Below are 14,380 nucleotides of genomic sequence, written 5' to 3'. Positions count from 1 at the left end.
CGTATTTCCCATTGGTCGCCATTTTGGAGGCAAACAAATCCATATTACACAGAATTTCTAAAAATACTAGTATATCTTATCCTTATTTTTTTAATCGTAATTTTAGTTTCAAAGACTTTTTGCCAATATATTTCTGACTTACATATTTAAAATTGGTTGCTCAATCATAAAAATTTACTAGTTAAACCTTCAAGATGGCGGCTAAGGGAAATAACTCGAAGTTAAAACGAATCGCACGAAAACTATCCATATCATTTTAAGGGTAAATTAGTCATAATAGGTTATTATTAATAAATAGATTTCTTAAATCTACAACAAAAAGATTTACAATTTTTTTCCTTTCTTTAGTTATTCGTTATTTAGGAAAGATCTTGACAACTCCTTTTCGTTTCGAGTCGTAATATAACAAAAAACAGACACAATATCCGGAACAACAATTAAAATAGCAATGAAACATATTACTGCTATCCCTAAAGACCCTACGTACACCGCATCCGGGCGTCTGTCATAGACAGATATCTTCTTCCTTATAAAGCTGGATGTTGTATTTTTAGGAACCTCCAGATTCTCTATAATGTCTGATATTCTCACTTCCAGTTCCGGTTTAGTTAATGTTGAATTGTCTTCCTCTGTGCAGGTACATAGACAAAGAGAACCTGACGAAACTTCATGTATGTTGCTCTGTTCTGTCGATACTACTAGTATGTTGCTCTGCTCTGATGATACATGTGTGTTGCTCTGTTCTGTCGATACTACACGTGTGTTGCTCTGTTCTTTCGATACAACACGTGTGTTGCTCTGTTCTGACGATACTACACGTGTGTTGCCCTGTTCTGTCGATACTACATGTGTGGTTTGATCCTTAGCGGTGGTTGTGGTGGTAGTATCGGTATCAAGCTCTTTTGTTATGAGTCCTTCTGTTACGGGTACTGTACAAAGAACAATTTAACATGATATTAAAACAATCAGTGTCAACATGGATCAAAACTATATTGTGGATTGTAAATTAGTACTTGTCGCAGAAGTACTTGATTTCGCATGGAAGACGATCTGTGCATTTCTTTGCGAGGAGTGGTTTTATTTCTTGTATGTAGGGAAAAAAACTTTACTTTAAGATTCCTTTCAAGCGACTCGGAACGCCGATACGGCTGAAAATTTTATCTTGATATTTGTAAAATGAATGAAGCGGCATCATGTTTTTAAGGGTAGTACTATTCTCTATTGAGAGGTCGATGGCTCGATTCAATACTACAGTATTGAAACGAGCCATCGAGTTCTCAATAGAGAATAGGGTAGTACGTTTTTAAAATAAAAATTGTACTATGCTAATATCAAAACTTAAACAACAAATATATCATTAAATATTTACAAAACCATGTGTCTAGTTTGAATTTGAGTTGAAATCGATTTTAAAAATTTTAATTCTAATATTGCAAAGGTAGATTCGATATTCGATATGAAAAAATCGTTATTGGTCATTTTTTGTTGAATGACTGATGCATTCATGCTCTGATCAGAACAGAACAACTCATTTTACATTGTTTAAAAAGCAATTTAATTTTAGTTAGTAGCTATATACCTACCCAGCAAGTTTCAAATCAATAATTTTTAAATGATAATCTCGCTTGGAACTTTTATTCACAATCGGCAAAAACATGTAGTGTCTGATAGAGTAACGAATGACAACTCTGCATGGAGATTAATTTAATGCAGCACGAACCCGATCGTAAAAAAAAGTATTTGAAATTTTAAAGTCATAATTCCTTCAAACATCAATGAAGCGGAGCGAAATCTGTAACTCATTAAGATGCACTCGCATATCAAAAATCAGTTCAATATCTGCAAGCGTTTAGGGAAAAAAAGTGCGGAAAACCAAGTGGGACAGACTGGCAGGCAGCTAGAGGGAGGAACAGACAGCTAGACAGACAGACAGACTCAGAGGAAACCGGTTTCACCGGTAGGGGACTAATAAGAACAGAAAACTGTTAAGTGCTGTTGATGTAACCTACTTGTTACAGTTGATAGGGATGTTGTTTCTTCGGGTATTTGTGAAGTTAAAACTGTTGTTGTCGTCTGCAGTGTTGTTGTCGTCACTGAAAACAAAACGTAATGTTTTCTCATTGAATAACAAAGAAGGGGAATCTACCAGAGTTCACAGATTTGCAGTACCTTCATCACATCCGATAACATCAAACCGCAGACTACAGAAGTTGTTACACTGTGTGGGATATAACCTAAGGTAGGTGGCGCTGATAGTTGACGGAAGGGTGTTTTTAACAGTTGTGGAATAATCGTAATTGGCAGGGAATTCCTGCAAAATATCACACAATTTCGAATTCAAGTTTGTGTTAGAGTCTTCATCATACCCACACTTTCTAAAGAAAATTCTGTATATAAATGCATGGTCTGTCTATGTTCTCACTCAAACTACATTTATAAATCAATTACCAACGTGTGTATTTTTTTTTCAAAATAATAAAGCTAAATTGCATACATATGGATTTTAAAGTTTTACTCATAGGCGCTTGGGTCAAGGATACTGTATATTTTCTATATAATGTATTGTCGAGGAAATTCGAACTATACTCGTAACAATTTTTTTTCAGTGTGCAGTGTTAATTTTTAGCTTTTTGTAAACCTTTCTGCTTCATATGCACTAGAATGTCACGGAAATTCGATTTTACGCACGCTTTAAAAATGACATATCCCACTGTATACTAAAAAGAAACAATAGTGTAGCGGCTTAGATCAAAATTTCAGCAAAAAAGTTCACTTGTGGATACAAGCATGAAATTTGGTACAAATGTCTACCTGATACTACTAAATCTAAAAACATCGTTGGCCACCGCGATTTCCGCAATTTTCAAGATGGCCGCCACTAAAACAAAATGGCGACATTTTCAGGCAGTTTGGCCTATCATACATTCTCTTACAACCAAATTAATTATACTTTGGCCGCTTAAATATATCTAAAAAATTTTAAAAAGACTATAAAAATCATATTCTAGCTTAAATGCTATAAATATAACTTAAGACAAAATGATTTTCTTATAACACAAAATATCGTTCCCTATTGTAGATATTAACGACATTATCACAGTAGCAAGAAGCCATTTAAAAAAAAAAACTTGTAAAAGGTATTTTACAAAAAGCCTTGCAGGCGTTCCCTCACTATCTTGGACCTGAATACCAAGTAAAGTTTTGTATTTGAAAGCCCTCAATAAGTAAACTAATTCCTCTAGAAACATAAAATATCATGGAGTGAAACTCTCATCCAACGCACGTAAAATCTCAATAAATGAAATAATCCTTTGGAGAACATAAAATAGCATTGATTGAAATATTCTTTTAAACAACCTTTAATTTCAATGTGTGAAATAATCCTTTAAGGAACGTTAAAAAAAGGAAATGAATCAATGTTGTATCTATGACATAAAACAACAGGTAACCATTCGCTAACCAAAATGAAGAATGCCATGGACTGTGAAGTCAGCATCATCCTTTTAAAAATTAAAACAAACGCCTGTGATGGCTAAAAAAGCTGCTTGTAACCAACAGATATGACTGGAAATTTATGGTGAAGATAGATATGTTGTCAATTTGTTCAATGGATTCCATATTGAAATAGCAGCTTAAAAACTGCTTGGTGATTTGTTGAAAGGAAGCGGCTGGATGACTGCATTGATTCAAGCAGAAGTTGCATATTCTGGAACTGCTGAGTCTTTCCTAGCATTTTTTAAATCTTGCTAAAAGAAGACAAGATAGTCAAATTACTACCTGCTGTCTGTATGACTTAATAAAAAGGCAGACCAAAATGCAAAGGAACTCAATAATTGTGATGAAATTGAAATAGATTCAAAACAAAAAAAATCACAATTTGAATTTTTGTAAAGAATTCTGTTGGAACTCGTTGTCTTTACTTTGTAAGGTCTTGCAGAGAATCAGATGTTAGGCTTTACAAAGAATGCTAGTAATTGCCGTTGGTCACATCAAATATGTTCGATGGGTACCATTTCACCTTTGGGTGCAATGTCAAAACACCAGGACATATGTTTAGTGATAAATTAAAAAAGGAATACTTAGAACTAAGGAAAAATAATAGTTTTCAAATTTTGCCATTGGTCAAGCCCATGAACAGAACAATGCAATTTGTAAAAAGTGATGGTTACATGTAACAGAAGATCAGGGGATGGTTAGCGGAAGATCCAGCTGCATTAAAGGTGGTTGCTGGTCCAGAAATCAGCAAACTTACTAAAGAGTTCAAATGAATATGTTGAAATGTTCAAGAGAAGAAGAAAAACATCACGAAGAAAGTCATGCTGCTCAAGAAAGTTTTTTCACAAGTAAATCGGGCTATGCCTACATGTATAATTTTGGAAATGGAAAATCCGTTTGAGTTGCTTGATCTTTATAGTTGTTGTCGAAACTGAAAGTGCAGGATATTTATAGTTGTTGTCGAAACTTATGAAACTGCAGGATGAAATATTAAAAAAGGGATACATTGGGAAAGAACAATATTTGGTATTCCTTTTAAGAGTATCTGAAGGTGATAATCAAGGTTTTCTGAACTTGTTCAGAAGGATAATTTTCGCATATTCAGTCTAAAACTAAATTCTGATTCTTCAAAGTCAAAGTTGGCAAATTTTGAAGATGACTATAGCTGTTTTTCTGTTATTTATTTTCTGTCATAGTAGGCAATGCGATGTACAAAAACTTTCTGATCATGAAAACCAGGACACCTCTCTCTCTCTTTCACAAAATGTTTTTTTTAATAATGTTTTAAATTTCAATTGATGCCTATTTTGGAAGCAGGAAAAGAGTTGCCAAATAATGTACTGACAGAAGATTGTCAGTTATATCATTGAAACAGCTTTTGTAATTGACAGTGCATCATTAGTCAATTCTAAACAACCGGAAATTTTAACAAATATGCCAATGTCATTAATTATCCTTTTGCACATTAATTCTCTTGTAAAAGGTAAATTGAGGGTAAACACTATCTTCCGTGTTCAGAAAAAGGATAGTTTTAAGGCAGAAACTGAAAAGAAATGTGGCATGGGTCTAGACGAAAAGTAAATAGGAACACTAAACCACCAAAGTCATGGAACACTTTCTGTCAGTGTGACAAGAACAAAACTGAATTGGTCGGGGGGGGGGGTGTTAGCAGGCAGAATTATATTCACCTTTACAGAGGCAAATATCATTGTAGTAAAAAGGGGAAAACTGTCAATATAAGCAAATCTATAGATACCAACTTTATACCGCTTTGCTAACATGAAGAAGCTGACAGCCGTATGTTCCTTCACGCAAAAAATGCATCACTGGGTGGTAGCAGCACAGATCAATCTACATGGTTAGTTCGGATACGGACGTTGTTGTGTAACTCTTTTGATGATTTAAATGTGGATCAGTAATGAATGACATTTTGAAAGGGCAAGGATTTGAGATGAATAACAATTTATGATGTAATTAGATCACTGCATGGAACCATATCAAATGCATTACCATTCTTTCATGCATTCACGGGTAGTGATACAGTGTCGGCCTTTGTTTGGAAGGTAAAAAGACAGCATGACAGGTCATGAATATATTTGAGAACGCCAAAGAAATATTCAGATCCAATTTTGAAGCACCCCTTGTCATACTTTTAATCAATGCACTGGAAGAATTTGTTGTCATCATGTACAATCAGCAATGCGAATAGCATTAATGACGCTTGCCTTGATCCCCTCCCTATATAAAGAGCTGCTCTTCTAAAGCAGATTTGGAGACCTGGATTGCATGATGGTCAATCAACGGGTCAGTCACTACAAGTATGCAAGTGGCTAACTTTACCCTCACCTTCCAGTTAGGGTTGAGTAAAAAAAACCGTGGATTTTGTGCCCAACAATACATTCTTGCCAGCAATTGTGCATCATGTCAAGAACTGTTAAAATGTTGGTGTAATATAACTTGAACTGCTTCAGGTCAGGGTTACCTTACATTGCTTTATGCAGCTATACACGTTTCAGAAGATTAATTCAGTCATGTCTTAAAACAGCTTTTGTTTGTATTTAAGCGCATGCGCAGTGAATGTATATATAAAATGGAGCTCAAATTATATCATGCACCAAGTTCCCTTGTATTATTTTAGAAGAAATAAAAGTATTACCCAGGAAGGATGAAAATATTAGGAAAAATTATGAAAAAAGGCGCCATTTTGAAATAAGTGGCGGCCATCTTGAAAATGGACGAAACTTGAGTGGCCAACGATTTTTCTTATTTCATTAATAGTCAAAGAACCTTCTTGCAAAATTTGGTGCTTGTATCCGCAAGTGAAATATTTTCCCCACTATCCGCTCCGCTATACAAGGCTTGCAACTTCATTTGCCCCTTTCCGTGCCCCAGACTCGATTTTTTTCCTTTTAAAAGTTATATGCGCCGCTTACCAGCTGAATTACGAATCCCCATCTCTGCAAATAATTCTTATACAATGATAAAAATCCTCAGGTATAAACTTTTCATCCATCTTATATTTTTAAATAATTATTTCCGGCATTTTCGCTCGTTTAATTCTTGTAATCACGGAAGTCCCCGGAATTACAACGTCCAAAACCCAAAACGGTTGTACAGAAAATTATTTGACAGCTATAAAAATCGCAGGGATCAGAGTATTTGCCGATTTAAACTGTCTAAAACTTCTTACCTAATCACTGACAAGATGATATTATTAACCGGTATCATTTAAATATCATTATTTAAGTCATAATGATACAATAATACAATATGCATAAAAAATGCATGATGCGTAGATTCACATGAAATTATTTCATGATCCTGGCCCTCTGGGGGCAAGGGTAGAACCACAAATCGCATAACAACTTTTCTTGTGAATAAGTGAATAAAAGGAGGATCAGGGGGAGTCAGATGTGTGCTGTGGCCCACGGACCTGAGTTTAAATTATACTCTTCTGACAAATGGGAACTTTATAATGAGAATAAAGTTATATCTTTTATTCTTTTAGTTGTGTGTTGGACAGATTAGAAATGGTGCATATATTTTGTTACTAACAAAGTTACTGTCATTTTGATAAGTAAATTTATTAATCAATCGATAAACCAGAATATGAATCCAGCTATGAATCTTTTGACACTAGTATGAGAGATTGTCACAAAAATAGAAAGTAAATGTCAAACATTTTCCACAGTGGCTTCTAATTCTAATCAAATATTTGCTGTCTCATCAGTAGATCCAAACTAGACAAATGGTATTTTGAAAAATTGATTTTTTTAAACTGAATTATATATAGCGGGACTAGACAGTCGAGATTCGTTCGACTGTTTTGTTGTTTAGCACGATGAACTAGATAATTTCAAATAACTTCATATTTTTCCCCTCGCAACGGAGTTGGAGGGAATCTAGTAAAGCGCCGAAGTAAATGCCGAAGTCTGTCTTGATTTAAAAACATGCTCATTTGTTTTCCCTTGTCTGGGATATTGAATTTGGCGCTCCACAGTTCCAGCTGGTTGGCGCCCTCAGAACAGTGCACCTTTTCAGACAGAAATTCACTTGTTATCCTCTCGCAACAGAGCTGAAGTGGATACAGTAATCGTGTGTGTGAGTGTGTATTTGGGATACAGTAATCGTGTGTATGGGTGTGTATTTGGGTTGAAGGGGATAAAGTAATCGTGTGTGTGGTGTGTATTTCGGTGTGGGGGTGTGTATGGGTGTGTATTTGGGTTGTGTATGGATGTTTATCCCGCTTCAGACAAATTTGTCGATTACTGATTGGATAGAAGCTAATCACATGACGCCCTGAAATTTTCCGTATTACGTCTCCGTTTTCATATTACGTCTCCGTCGAGGCGTAATATGAAAATCGGGCACGCGATTCCGTTCGAAGCGTTGTTATTGTAAATAAAAATGGCGGCTAAGAAACGGTTTACGTAGGTAGTTTAGTTAAATTTCTTGTTACCTTAACGATATTTTATGTTGATTGTTATTGGATTAAAACTAATAGTTTCATAATATGCAAATATTTTTTATATTGAAAAAGGTCTTCAGCGGGATAAATTCGTAACACAGTCAGTTAGTGACCTAATACGGATTCATACAGGGTGTGAAATGGAAATCCGTATTGGGACTCGGCTTCGCCTCGCCCAATACGGATTTCCATTTCACACCCTGTATGAATCCGTATTAGGTCACTAACTGACTGTGTAACTAATAGTATTTGGGTTGTGTGTGGATGTGTATTTGGGTTGTGTATGGATGTTTGGTTTGTGTATGGGTGTGTATTTGGGTTGTGTATGAATGTGTATTTGGGTTGTGTGTGGTTGTGTATTTGAGTTGTGTATGGGTGTGTATTTGGGTTTTGTATTGGTGTGTATTTTGATTGTGTATGGGTGTGTATTTGGGTTGTGTGGGTGTGTATTTGGGTTGTGTGAGGGTGTGTTTTGGGTTGTGTATGGATGTGTATTTGGGTTGTGTATGGGTGTGCATTTGGGTTGTGTATAGGTGTGTATTTGGGTTGTGTATGGGTGTGTATTTGGGTTGTGTATGGGTGTGTATTTGGGTTTGTATGGGTGTGTATTTGGGTTGTGTATGGGTGTGTACATGTATTTGGGTTGTGTGTGGGTGTGTATTTGGGTTGTGTTGGTGTGTTTTGGGTTGTGTATGGGTGTGTTTTGGGTTGTGTACGGATGTGTATTTGGGTTTTGTATGGGTGTGAATTTGGGTTGTGTATGGGTGTGTACATGTATTTGGGTTGTGTGTGGGTGTGTATTTGGGTTGTGTATGGGTGTGTATTTGGGTTGTGTATGGGTGTGTATTTGGGTTGTGTATGGGTGTGTATTTGGGTTGTGCCCTGTGCAAAACGGAAGTAAAGTTATTTGCATCGCACATCCGGGTTCGACGTCGAGTACGCTGCCCCTGATTTACAGATACACGCACACCTACAAGTATGCTCTATGCGAGTCGATGCTCTGCCTTGCGAGTGCTCTTGTTTCCATTAACATTTTATTTTTGGGGGGAGGGGAGGGGAATGGGTTTCCTTTTGTTGTAAGTTAGCTATGATTAGCCACTTTAAATTTAGGATCTGTTGATTGAAGTCTGTTTGGCAAGAATCGCCGTAACATGCCGCATATTTAATTGCTTGCATTATATGAGCGTATAAAACACGGTATTTGACACCGTTTGAAAAGGAACTTACGTTATCAGTACCGTATTGTACTGTCGCCCACGATGATGTCTCGTCTCTGTACAATACTTTGTATTTTGTCACCCATTCCTGATAGATAATGTCTCCTAGTCCCTGAGTCAGCACTTTTTTAATCCTAACTCTTCTACCAAAGCTGACCTGTAGTGTATGTAGAGATCAAATGGTTATCATGGGGCATTATTATCCGGTATATAATAGATGAGTGGCAGGTACATGCCCTGCTCCTCGATATTTATGATTCATTAAAAGAGGATCTATTTAAAGAGACTATACCTGTATCCAGGGATGATCTTCAAGGTGATGAGGACTCCAGCCAAACGGTTGATTGAGCCTCGCTTGGGAAGCAGCGACTCTGCTGTCATCCTGGTATACGCTAGAGGTGGTTAGGCTGTCGTCTGCGACAGTTTCTACCAAATACGTACTGCAAGCATAGGCTTCAAGAGCAAAAGACAATTATAAATTGAAAAATGTTTGTTTAATCAATAATTAATTTAAACAAGCTCTATCAAGCCATAGGATAAACTTCAAAATTCAAAATAATTCAAATTCGAATTTCAAGTAGATCCGTGAGAAGCAATTCTCAGTTTTGGGGATATAACCATACATATTCAGTTTTCAACTACCAAAAACGTTTTGACAAACAAACAAAAAAAGTTTTAATTGAGGGTGCACAAGCATATAGTATCTATGTTTCCTATAGTAACCTATGTAATCTATACATGTATATCGGCACACTTATCCGGGGGGGGGGGGTCCTACGGTCATGGTATATGACAGGCATGTAGCATGGTTTTTGAAAGTGGGGGGCCAGCCAGAGAAAATTTTTTTTGACTTATCTGAAGAAGTCGACAAGTAAAAAAAAAAGGAAAATGGCAAAACTCGAAAATCCTATTTCGTGGGGGGGGGGGATTCAAACTCGCGGCGTACCTCCCGATCACTGAGCGAGCGATCTACCGTCTGAGCTACGGTTTCGGGGGGGGGGGGGGGGGCAACGTCGAGGCCAACTTTTTTCAATGCCAACTTCTCTCAGTTTCAATTTTTTACTACATTAATTATTTCCCTGATATCAACTTCCTGTTGTATAAAGTGAGGGGGCCAAGCAGCCTTTCAATGAACATTTAAAATAGTAAAAGTAATGTTGGAAAAAAAGTGGGGGGCCAGCCCCCCCCCCTCCCCCCCCGTTGCTACGTGCCTGCATGACCATATTTGTTACTGATCACAAATCAACAGTAAACCAGAAAATCGTTCGCATTGAAATATTTCTTCCTTTTAACATGTTTAAATTATCTTACTTTTCCTAAGTAGAAATAATCCAAATCCCATCACGAGAATCAAAGAAAATGTAACAAAACTCCCCATGTCCATTGCCTTCAACGTTTCCACAACAATGAAATTTGATTTTAAATAAATGGGTATTATTTGCAGGTTGTGTTTCAATGTGAATCAAATCACGCGTCATTTCCTGATGCTTAAAAAAATCTATATATATTTTTTTTGTTTTATTAACATTGCTAAATATATATCACAGACACTTGTTTCTGTAATAATTTTTCAACCCATAGTATAATAATAACACTAGGTATCCAATTCCGAATTACAGGGTGTACCCCCCTCTTCAGAATCTCACTCATTTACAATGTCAGAGTAATACCTCGGGTAAACTGTTTATTACCACTGTCTTCTACGAAACTTTATTTACAAAATATACATGATATATTTGTACAATTTTAATCTCCGCAAACAGCGTAAACTCACCTCATGAAATGGTATGAACTGATACCGAGCAGAGACTATTTTGATTGGCTAAATTAAAAGGGAAAAGAACTTAGAAGTTAGATCATTATTAAAAGGAACAAGCAAATTCAAAGTATTGTGGTCCGCCGCTTTCGGTGTCTTTGTAAGTGAGATGTTATTTTTATGACATATTGTGTCCAGTAAAAACGCCAGATCATATGTCATTTAAAGGGACATGGACACAGTTTCAATTGAAATTTTTAAACCAATTTTATTGCTTAGAATTCCTAACTAAGGAATCATCTAATGATCAGCAAAAATTTGAACATCCTTTATTGATTAACAAACGAGATACAGAACTTTAAGTTTTTTAGAATGTAAACAAGGCTCGTGCCTTGTTTTTGTTTACATAGAGAAAATATCATATTCATAACGAAATGAAATTCAACAAATTACTAGAAACTGTCTAATTGTATTTAGAATTTACTTCTTTATTGAACTTATAATACCCGCACTTTCTAAAGAAAGTTCGGGTATATTGTTGTTACTCATGTCCGTCCGTCCGTCCGTCCGTCTGTCACACTTTTCTTCCCTGAACTCCTCCTACATTTTTCACAGTAGCATAATCATCTTTTGGGAGATGGTTGGGGGTGTCATGTAGATGTGTAGTAAGGTTTCGGAATTTTGATTTTGCCCCAGGGGATCAAATGGGGGTCGAAAAATGACGTTTTTTATGCAAAAAGCCCCATCTTCCCTGAACTCCTTCTAAATTTTACTCAGCAGCCTAATCATCTTTTGAGAGATGGTTGGTGGTGTCATGTAGATGTGCAGTAAGGTTTCGGAATTTTGATTTTGTCCCGGGGGGGTCAAATGGGGTTCGAAAAATGACGTTTTTTATGCTAAAAGCCCCTTTTTCCCTGAACTCCTTCTACAGTTTACTCAGCAGCCTAATCATCTTTTGAAAGATGGTTGGTGGTGTCATGTAGATGTGCAGTAAGGTTTCGGAATTTTGATTTTGCCCCTGGGGGTCAAATGGGGTTCGAAAAATGACGTTTTTTATGCTAAAAGCCCCTTCTTCCCTGAACTCCTTCTACATTTTACTCAGCAGCCTAATCATCTTTTGGGAGATGGTTGGTGGTGTCATGTGGATGTGCAGTAAGGTTTCGGAATTTTGATTTTACCCCTGGGGATCAAATGGGTGTCGAAAAATGACATTTTTTATGCTAAAAGCCCCTTCTTCCCTGAACTCCTTCAACATTTTACTCAGCAGCCTAATCATCTTTTGGGAGATGGTTGGTGGTGTCATGTAGATGTGCAGTAAGGTCTCGGTATTTTCATTTTGCCCCGGGGGGTCAAATCAGTAGCCTCATCATCTTTTAGGAGAGTTAATTAAATATTTTGAAAATTAGGTAAAACATCAACATCATAGGGTAAAAAATCATAGCATCCTGGGAAACATCTTCAATTCTTATGAGTAATGTACATGTCAAATGTGAAAGTCATATCTCTCCTCAATCAAAAGTTATAAGCAAATGCAACATTTTTGAAAAGTAGGTTAAGCTTCAGTCAAGGTCACCGAGTCATGATTTATTTAGAAAGGTCTTATCATAGGTAATAATATACATGCATGTATAATATGAATCTACCAAAATGATAAATTTAAAGCAATGTAATTTTTTTGCAAGTAGGTCAAACTTCAATTGTCATGGGTAAAAAAAATCATGCCATTGTCACAGGTAAATACTAATACGTGGTATGTTTAATACAAATGCCTTGTCTCTTCACATTTAATAGATATGACCGTGATGACCAAGGTTAAATTGACAGACTGACATACAGATGTACATATTTCTATGTGAATTGGTTAAAATTGGCCCAGTGGTTGTAGAGAAGTTAAAAATGTAAAAACTTTCCAGACAAACAGATGGACGACAGACGTAATGTGATAAGGAAACCAGAAAAGCTCAAATGAGCTAAAAATGTAGGATTCACAAGTATTTTAAAGGATTACTATGGTTACAGTATTTGAAAAGTTTTTTTTTCATGCAATTTTTGGAGAAGCTGAAAGTGTATGACATATGTATCCATTATTGAAAAAAAAACTGAACATTTCAGAGAACAGTATGATTGAAAATAATTAATCAAGGTGTTTTAAGTAGCAAAATAAAGGTAGTAAACTTTTATAGCTAAATCAATCGCAGAACTTAGTCAATTTTAAGATGCACAACCTTTTCAAATCTTATAATTATTGTTTTAAAATATTTATATTGTAATGACCTGGGGTAGAATTTAATTAATTAGTTTATTTTTTTATGATTTAATTGTGTCAACATTTATTGGGAAAATTATCTGGGTTGATTTTATTATGCATTAATGACACTAGTACATTTCAGTCCTTTGATTATATACTCAACGTGGTGTTGTCTATTTTTAGCACATTTGACATACTTGTTGTTTGGATTTATACAGGAAATCCTATATTTTATGAATTCATGTGCATACCTTTAGAATCTTTGCATGTTACTGTATTTTACTTGATTATTTATGAGTCAAATAAGCGCTTGACATAGCCATAATTGCACACGATTGTTGGAGTCATGGAAGTTGTTTACATCCCTCCGACATCTTATTTGTATTAGCCAGAGTTTCGTATTTGAGCAAGTTGTATATTGTTATGCAATTCGATGTTATATTTGCTTGTGAATATCCACAAAATTAATGTTTGAATATGTTTACTAAGTTTTATCAATGGATTTTACTTTAAACGGGATTTAATAGTAGTTACACATTTTTACTATGACAGGGCTATTTGAATATCGTCTGCTATACGATTGCAGTTTTCTATCATGAAATACCTGTTTAATTCACATGGATTGTTTACTTACTATAGACACATCTTTAGTAATCCATATTTATTGGTTATTTTGTCAGTTCACATTTTAATTCCGTTTTATAGTTATTATCCTCATTGTACGGTGTCGCATAATATTTGGTCCGCCTCGTTTAAAGGTCCGGCCGGACCAAATACGATAACATATTAGGTCCGCCTTTTATAAGAAATGGTCCGGCCCGTATAAGAAAAGGTCCCCCTACGTTTTAAGGTCCGGGTGGTGCAAAATGTTTTAATCTTGACTTTAACACATGATATTAAAGAGAATCGGTTTATACTATATGATAAGATGGATTTACCCTATTGTGTTTTATTTTTTGTACAACATACACGTATCTCTAGACAAGAATCTACTCGTTTAGTGTGCTTTGAGCATTGCCGTTTAGGACCATAATTTCTTTAAAAATAATGCCACAATTATTGTGCAAGTGTTTGTTTTTCCTTAGAATTTTCTTTGTGTAAATTAGGGCGATTAAAGGTGTGAAATCTGTCGGTGTGTATAGCTAATAAAACAATGGGGTGTGACGTATTTGTTTAATGGTCGGTGAACCTAATGG

General features: G+C 35.8%; 1 protein-coding gene across 1 annotated transcript; it reads right to left on the bottom strand.

Annotated features, from left to right (window-relative positions):
- Positions 1-143: 143 nt before the first annotated feature.
- On the bottom strand, positions 144-8,876 carry LOC134273257 (mucin-2-like). Its single transcript, XM_062755445.1, has 4 exons — positions 8,196-8,876; positions 2,170-2,311; positions 2,010-2,093; positions 144-929 (listed from the first exon to the last, which is right to left on the bottom strand). The coding sequence occupies exons 1-4, from the start codon at positions 8,874-8,876 to the stop codon at positions 349-351; spliced, it is 1,488 nt and encodes a 495-aa protein (XP_062611429.1). The 3' UTR covers positions 144-348.
- Between the last annotated feature and the right edge of the window lie 5,504 nt (positions 8,877-14,380).

This window comes from Saccostrea cucullata, unplaced genomic scaffold (genome assembly GCF_032062105.1).
Source record: "Saccostrea cucullata isolate Sc308-1 unplaced genomic scaffold, CSIRO_AGI_Scuc_v1 ctg8175, whole genome shotgun sequence".
Classification (NCBI taxonomy): domain Eukaryota; kingdom Metazoa; phylum Mollusca; class Bivalvia; order Ostreida; family Ostreidae; genus Saccostrea; species Saccostrea cuccullata.
This window is presented reverse-complemented; position numbering and strand designations above follow the sequence as displayed.

What these genes read in the sequence shown, in the direction of transcription:
- LOC134273257 (XM_062755445.1), bottom strand. Translation starts at nt 8,876, where the DNA reads ATGCAAATAACTTTACTTCCGTTTTGCACAGGGCACAACCCAAATACA. An exon ending in CAAATACTATTAGTTACACA is followed by an intron (nt 2,312 to 8,195) that starts GTCAGTTAGTGA and finishes GATATTTTGCAG; the next exon opens with GAATTCCCTGCCAATTACGA. An exon ending in ATCCCTATCAACTGTAACAA is followed by an intron (nt 930 to 2,009) that starts GTAGGTTACATC and finishes TTCTTTGTACAG; the next exon opens with TACCCGTAACAGAAGGACTC.